This window comes from Chinchilla lanigera, unplaced genomic scaffold (assembly GCF_000276665.1).
Source record: "Chinchilla lanigera isolate Chin_1 unplaced genomic scaffold, ChiLan1.0 scaffold00180, whole genome shotgun sequence".
NCBI classification, from domain to species: domain Eukaryota; kingdom Metazoa; phylum Chordata; class Mammalia; order Rodentia; family Chinchillidae; genus Chinchilla; species Chinchilla lanigera.
This window is the reverse complement of record NW_004955581.1, coordinates 540943-548973: the sequence shown is the minus strand read 5'-3', so window position 1 is coordinate 548973 and position 8031 is coordinate 540943. Positions and strand designations below refer to the sequence as shown.

The window sequence follows — 8031 nt, the reverse complement described above, 5'->3', positions numbered from 1 at the left end:
GCCCCTGTTGTGGTTCTGGTCCCGCCCCGCCCCTGTGATGGTTCCCTTCCGCCCCGCCCCGGTTATGGTTCAGGCCCCGCCCCAGTTACGGTTCAGGCCCCGCCCCCGTTATGGTCCCGGCCCCGCCCCAGTTATGTTCTGGCCGGCCCGGCCCTGCCGCACGCCTTCCTGCGGGCCTGGCCTCTCCCCCTGCCTGGCTCCAGTGTCACAAGACGCTGTGGCCCGCTGCTTGCCTCAGGGCCAGGTGGAGAGTGGCCCTGCCCCTGTGCTGGCTGCCCCTGCCCGCGGAGCCTGCGGCTGACCAGGTGTGCCCACCCTTCTCCGAGCAGACGACCCCGAGGCTCAGCCAGACCTCTCGCCGGGGGAGGACGGCGAGCCCCGGGTCCCGGAGCTGCCGGAGCTGCCGGAGCTGCAGGGCAGGGAGGCGTCTCAGGCTCCCTCTGTGGGTGAGTGGGGCCCCGCGGGGAGAGGCCGCCCCCTGCTCACACGCTGTCCTGGACTCCACGGCTCACCTCATCCAAAAGCAGGGACTCAAACTGCGGCCTTAGCCCTGTTGGCGCAGGGCTCTTGGCCGTGAGGCCTGTCCCTAGACTGCCTCTGGTGGGCGGGGTCTCCCCCCTGCGGCCCAGCCGTGCACGACGCCCTCGTGCACGGCCTAGGGTTGTGGCCCCCACGCGTGACGCTGTCCTCATCTTCCTGGGAAGACTTGCCCGGTCTGCAGCCGTTCCCCGCGGAGGAGAGGAGGCGGTGGGAGGAGCTGCAGGTGCCCGAGTTCCAGGCCAGCCCGGTGCCCGCCCTCACTCAGAGCGCCTGCCCAGGTGAGGGCGCCCGGCCTAGGGTGCCAAGACGCGGGGTGTGCGTGATGTGGTGGACAGGTGTGCCGCACACACGTGTGCAGGGTGTGTGTGTCAATGGGGCCGAGCGCAGTCAGCACGAAATCTCTCCTCTTCCCGTCCATCCTGGGAGGGCTGGGGAAGGCCACAGCTGCAGCCCTGCCGGGTCATGGTGAGTGCAGGGCAGGCCGCCACGCCGGGAGGGGCGACCATGGTGTGGGCTCGGCCATCCTGGGGCGTCAGCGCTCCAAGGCAGAGACCACAGTATCATGGACTTTAATGCCCCGGGTCTAGTTGTCCTCAGTGTCAAGCGTGGGTCGGCCAAGCAGCAGACCGGGACCTCCCAGCACCTGCGCAGAGCCTGCCCGTCACAGAGGTGTCCGCGTCCAGGAGGCCTTGGCACTCGTGTGGGCATGGCTTTCCCTCAGCCGCCTTTGATGGCAGGTGGGGGGCACCACACAGTCTGCACAGAGGGGCCCGTGGCACCCAGAGGGGCCCGTGGCACCCAGAGGGGCCCAGGTCTCAGTTCTTCCCTCGCTGGGCGCCAGGCTCTGCTCTCGGCTGGCAGTGGCTGAGGGTGATGGTGGACGGAGCAGGTGTTGCCTGCGCCCTCCCAGCGCTCCCTGCTGCCCAGAGATGTCCCATACCGCCTGCGCCGAAGGCCGTCCTTCCCGTTTCCTCGGCGAGCTGTCTGTCAGTCTGTCTTCTCACGGGCGTCTTGCATTCCCGTTCCTTAGGTCTGTCTGTTTCTGTTGTCACCGACACTGCCCTGGGCACTATGTGCAAGGCTGGTTTGGCTCACGGTTCTGGTTCAAGGTCGGGCTTGCCAAAAGGCCCAGGCAGTGCAGGCTGAGACAGGAAGACCTAGCAGAGAGCACCCACTGCAGAGCCCCACCTCGCTCCGTGCAGGGGGTACCATCGCTCCAGGGCGCTTTCCACGCCCCACAGCGCTGCTCCTGGGACTCTCGCGCTCCAGAGAGCCATCCAGCACCCCCAGTCTAGGGGCCAGCACAGGTCCAGAGCCCAGCGGACAGAAGATGCAGGGCATGATAAGGCCCGAGGGGCAGGCTGGCCCCTCCTCTGCCCTTCTGCGCCCCAGGGTGCTGTCTGGCAGTGGGGATCTTTCCCCGCGGGCCGTGCCGTGTCCCCAGTGTGTCAGTGTGGGCGCAGGGCCCTGTAGAGGTAGAGGTCCGGGGAGGACCGAGTCGCTGGGGCCAGAGGCCGCTCTCCACTTCCACCCAGCAGTGTGACCTCTCCTCTCCCACCGCTACCTGCCAGAAGGTGACACTGCTGCAGGCTGCACCGGCCTCTGTCCTTCAGCCGGAGCCCACCGCCTCGGGCTCTCCTTACAGCATCGAGACAGACGGACGGCACGGGGCCTGCGGACCGCGAGCCCCACTCCCTCCGCGTGACAGCCCCTCCCAGAGCTCACAGAGCATCAGGAAGAGGAGCCAGGCAGTGCCTTCACCACACTTAGGGCGCTCACCCCCGGTTTGCACCTGTGCCCGACACCAGTGCACAGGTCAGCCAGGCCCCACCCCTCAGACAGCAGCCACCTGCTTGGCAGGAAGCTGCTCTGCCCCCCACCAGGGACCTGACAGTGCCAGTGGTGCCGGGTCACTGTGACCAGACCCAAGTGTTGTTGGTGTTGGAGGCCACATATCCAAGATGGAGGCTGCGGTGGGGCGGCTTCTTCACCTGTGCCGGTGGCTGCAGAAGGCCGCCTTGTGCTGCGACCCCCACAGCCCTTCCTGTCCTCAGGAGGATGCCAGTGACACCGAGAGACCCTTCAGAGACCCTTTTGCCAGATACTGTGTGGTCACCTTCTGAAGCGCTGAGGTCAGGACTGAGCGCCTGGCCTCTCGTGCCCTGTCCCTCCCCAGCTCACACTGTCCGCAGCTGGGGTTCCCTTCTCTGCTGGACCACCGAGAGCCGGGGGCCACTGCAGCACCCACATCTAGTGAGAGCTGAGCAAACTGCTGGTCACGGGTCACCAACAGCCCACAGGAGGTGGTTTATCAGCCATGAGGCTGAGGCCCCCAAGGTCCTCCCTGCGTACTTGTTCCCTCTGCAAGAAGGGGAGGGCCTCCTCCCAGGAGGCCGCTGGCCCCGCAGCAAGCTGAGAGGACAACGGGCGCAAGGACCCTGGTCCTGCCCCCTAGGACCTGCCCCCTCAGGACCCTCTCCCTGCTGTACCCACCTGGTGGTTGCCACAGCCTGCTCTGTGACTCTGAGCCTTCCTGACTGCCTTCCTTGTCTGAGTCCAGTCCTAAGATCCCCAGGCCTCTGAGCTGCTCCTGGACACAGCCATTGAGCTTCTCACTTCCTGCCCTGTCCAGGAGACCCAAGGTCTGGCCCTGCGTCCCATGGAGGATGTGGAGGGCGCTGGGCAGTGGTATCAGAACTTTTGGGCAGGGTTAGAAGACCCAGGACCAGCTGGGCCTAGTGGCACATGCCTGCAATACCAGTACTTGAGAGGCTGAGGCAGGAGGATCCTTGCAAGTTCCAGACCAGCCTGGGCTATAAAGTGAGCTCAAGGCCAGCCTGAACTGCAGAGCAAGACCCTGTCTCAAAAAGACCAGAAACAAACAAACAAAAAAGACCCAGGACTGAACACCTTCGATTGTGCGGTGACACTTGGGGGGACGCAGGCAGAACCGCGAACCTGTACCTGCCCCAGCCCCTTCTCGGTCACCTTGGTGTGAGTAGGTGAAGTGCCGCCCTGTCGGTCTTAAGCCTGCTGCCCCTCTGGAACCGGGTCCCGTGCGCCTGCGCCGGGCTTGTCCCCGGTTTGGGGAGGCGGGGCTGCTGCAGTGCGCGGGCAGTGGGGACTGGCTCGGCAGGGCGGGCGGAGAGTGAAGCAGGGAGATGCCGGCCTCGGGGGCCTTGGCGGGGTCCTCGGCGCCCCTGACGCACCATACCGGTCTCCGCAGCTGCGCCCAACCCCGCACCCCTGGAGGACGGCTTGGAGGAGGAGGTGACCATCGAGATCGTGCTGTCGGGTTCGGGCGACGAGGAGGAGCGCGGCACGGGCGCGCGTGGGGCCCAGGCTAAGGCGTACGTGTGCCCGCGCTGCGGCAAGGCCTTCCGTTGGCGGGTCAACTTTGTGCGTCACCTGCGCAGCGGCGACGGCGAAGGCGCGGCCGGGCACCGCGGGACGCACGAAGCTCCCAGGCCGCACCGTTGTGGGGCCTGCGGGCGCAGCTTCCGGCTGGCGGCACACCTGCTAGCGCACCGCCGCGCGCACCTGCGGCCAGGGGACAGGGACGCCAAGGACCCGGGGGATGGGGACAGGCCCGGCGCGCGCCGCCGCGACCTCCCGCAGGACCGCGCGCTGCGCTGCCGCTACTGCGCCAAGAGCTTCGGGCAGAACTGCGGGCTCCTTCGCCACGAGCGCCTGCACATGAAGCGCCGCTCCAAGCAGGCGCTCAACTCCTACTGAGTGGCCGGCCCCGCCCACAGTCTGCCAGCGCTTCGGCGCGGGAAGCAGCGGCAGTGGTCGTGCCCCTCACGGACCCTCCCAGGGCGCCCCAGGCCCTGCAAGGGGATGGCGGCCTCCGTGGCATGGGGTTACCAGCTGGCCCACTGCCGGACCCGGAGGGCCGTGGCAGGACAGGGCCTTCGTGTCCCGTACCCGGGCAGCCCAAGGGCTGTGGCTACCAGCGGGCCAGCGCCATGGCTGCTCCTAAGTGCGATAAAAGATAGCTCAGTTGTGGTTTTGGGGTTTTTTTTGGGTCTTGGTTTGTTTTTGTTTTTTGCATCACTGGGAATTGAGCCAGGGTCTTCCCACTGTGCTACATCCACCACACACACCTGCGCGTTTCTGGTTTTCTGTTTTAACTTTGAAACGGGGATCTAAGTTGTCCAGGCTGGGCTCAAGCTTGAGATCCTCCTACCTCAGCCTCGCAGGGTGGTGGGATGACGGCCATGCACCACCACACCCAGCTGGAGTTCCCATTTTAAGCTCTTGCACGCTGGCCTGCTCTTTCCATTGCAGTGAGGAGGTTACATGTAGGTGGGGCAGCAGCCGAGGTCATCTGAGGGACACTGAAGGTCCCCGGACTCTAGGAACTCAGAGCTTGGCTGGGAGGGTCTCTGGGTCCCGTGAGCTCTTCTCTGTCAGAATCCCATGCCAGCATGTGTTCCCTAAGGCTGGCGCAGCTGCCAGCAGAGTCCTCTCCATTCCTGGCAGGCGTGAGGGAGCCGTGGGTGCACATCCTCGGCCTGTGGGCATGCGTATCTGCATGTGGGAACACAGGCCTCCTCCTCTGCCCTGCTGTCCGTATAGCTGTCCCCGGCTCCCTTGCATAAAGGACACCAGCCCTGGGCTTCACGCCATCCCGTCTGTGTGCCTGTGACTGCCGGGATCTGCGGTGACTGTCCAAAACAAGTCTCCACGGTGTCCTGGGGACACAGCACCGCTGCCTGCACCCGCAGCCTGGGCAGTGACACTTGGAACCAGTCCTGGGACACTGGCCGTGGGGCTTCGGAGCTGCAGACGGCCTGGGAGGCTGCTCCTCAGCATCACATGCCTGGTAGACAGCAAGCCTGCATCAGGTGCTCCTGGTCACCCACGTGGTTTTCACATCCAATAAAAGCTATCTTTTGTTTTGCATTTGGGTGCCAGAGGTTGAACCCAGGGCCTTCACAATGAGCCACATCCCTGCCTCTTTTTTCTTTTTTTCTTTTTTTTTGGAGACTTGCTAAGTTGTTTGGGTGGGGCTGCAACTTGTAGTCCTCCTACCTCAGCCTCCTAGTGTACTGGGGTTACAGGTGTACATCACACCCGCTTGAGGTTTGTGCTTTTTTTTTTCTTGGTAATGCAGTGCTAAAGATGGGTCTGCTTCAACGGGTATACAAATACCAACTCTTCGTAAAACATTTCCAAGAGGAAGTGACAACTCATTTAATGAGGCCAGTACTACCCTACAATTAATGAAAGTACCACAGTAACAAATCACAGAGCAGCATTACTATGCACAGAGACAAGAAAAAAATGCCTGCACCGAATACTAACTGGTGAGCACGACCTGTGCTCATGGGAGTTACCCCCTTAGTGGGGCAGTGCTGTGACAGGCCGGAGCAGGCCTGCAGAGTGCAGCCACCTGTTTCACTGGGCAGTAGTTTAAACGGGGTTCTTTCATGCTTTGTTGTCAGCCTAGAGTCTGCTGCTGTCGCATCGTAGTGTCTTTCCCCGTTCTCAAGAGCGGTTTCTGGTGACATGTTCTATACTCATTTTGGCCAGGGGTGGCTTGAGGGCTGAGCCAGAATGACAGAGAGTGCAGTGAGGAGACAGGTGTGGCTGGAAGCCATCCATGAAAGGAAGGGCAGCCGAGCACAGGCTGGGTTACAACCTGCCACCAGACGCAGCTCACCCCTAGAAGGCCCTCACTGGTTGCTGCCATCCCTTGGCAGGGTTTCGTGGATCTGAGCAATTACAGTCTCTGCCACTGAGTATCAACAACATTGCTGTGGATTTGCGGCCACTCACCATGCCAGTGTCTTTGCCTTGCTCCTCAGATAGCCAGCATCAGGTTCCCAGGTGGAGCCCAGCCTGAATAACTGGCATGGGCCAGAGAACCAGATGCCCCTGCTGATCAGACCAGCGTGGGGCTCAGGTGGTGATGGGAGGAGGTGGGGGACAGCTGTGAAGGTGGATGGGTGAAGTCTTTGCCTGCTATGCCCTTGGGGTTTTTTTGTTTGCTTTGTGTTCTTTTGTGTGGGGGTTTTGTTTTGCTTTTTGAGATAGGGTCTTGCCATGTAGTTCTGGCTGGCCACCTCGAACTCACAGCGATCCTCCTGCCTCAGCCTTTCTAGTGCTCAGACTGCAAGTGTGTGTCACCGCCGAGCTGCACCCCATTTCCTCAAAGACCACAGAGCTTGACTGGTATCAGGCTGTTGCCCAGGGTGGAAACCTCTGACCTAAACTTTGCTCATGAGTTTTTTTGGTATTTGGGACTGAATTCAGAGCCTTCACACTGAGCTACATCCCGACTTTTTTTTTTTCTTTTTGATATAGGATCTCACCAATTTTTAAGTTTCCCAAGCTGGACTTGAACTTCAGCTGCACCTATCCCAGCCTCCCTGAGTGCTGGATTAGAGGAATGTGCCACCATGTCCAAAGGTGTTCTGTTGGTGGCAGTTCTGGGAAACCCGTGGCAGAACCTGTTTAGCTTATGGCCAAAACCAGGGAAGGAAAGACAACATTTGGGTCTAACGACAAAAGAAAAACCAACCAACAGAAGATTAGGTAGATGCATGGTTTGGTGAGGCTGAGTCTGGGCAAATAGTTACCGGAGACGCGTGGAAACTAGCCCAAGGACTGTGGAGCCCACCCGCCCTATTGAATACCCTGCTGCCTTAGTCCGGAACTTACTCGAATTTACCCCACTAAGACAGCTTCAGTTCACTGATGATGCGCTAGTGGGTGCCAACACTTTTTTAATGTATCAGTTGACATTACTTCTCTGTTTCTTAATACATATAAAATAGAGACTTCGCGTCGGCCGTGGTGGTACATACCTGCGAACCCAGCCCTAGGGAGGCTGAGGCACGAGGATCCGCGATAGTTCGAGGCCAGCCTGGACTACAAAGCCAGGTCCTGTCTCTAGAATAAAATAAATACAATAGAGACTTTTCATGCTTTAAAATGCACTACTAAACAAATGGATCTTACAACTGCAATACCGTCTAGCCAAACAAAAAAATTAAAGCACTGCTCGCCCACATACAAATTCCCCATGATTTCTACAACGACCCGGACTATCAAACTAGGATTCAGTAACAAGCCAACTCTCGCGGAGGAACGGGTCAGGGTTCCCCACCACCCAGCTAGCCACGCACGCAGACGGACCACCCCGCCGACAGTGGGGGAGCGGGCTCCGGGGGTCACGTGATAGCGTGAGTCTTGCGGGACAGGTAGGCTCTTCCGTGACGTCATCCGCACGGGACGGCGCCGGCAGGACTTCTGCGCCTGCGCCCCTTCTCGCCCGCGCCTTCCTCCCGCGGAATTAGCGGAAACTGGCGCTGTGCCCGGTGCCTGCGAGCTCTAGGGTTGTACTCTGTGCCAGAATTTTGGCGGCGGGTGAAAGGAGAGGCCCTGGGGCAAGGTGGGGGGTGACGCCGCGGAGCCTGGTGGGCAGCGCCTGGGGCCTGGCGGCCGCGGAGGGTGCCCCCGAGGGGAGGGGACGCCGGCCCT

The 8031-nt window shown here is 61.4% G+C and overlaps 1 protein-coding gene across 2 annotated transcripts in view; it reads left to right on the top strand.

Annotated features, from left to right (window-relative positions):
- Positions 1-5448, top strand: part of Znf496 (zinc finger protein 496) — a 15989-nt gene extending 10541 nt beyond the window's left edge. For both annotated transcript variants that reach the window (XM_005414248.2, XM_013509736.1), the window contains exons 6-8: positions 330-446; positions 705-818; positions 3767-5448. In XM_005414248.2, the coding sequence (XP_005414305.2) occupies positions 330-446; positions 705-818; positions 3767-4275 (740 nt within the window). In that variant the 3' untranslated portion in view covers positions 4276-5448. The remainder of the gene's footprint in view (positions 1-329; positions 447-704; positions 819-3766) is intronic.
- Positions 5449-8031: the final 2583 nt, after the last annotated feature.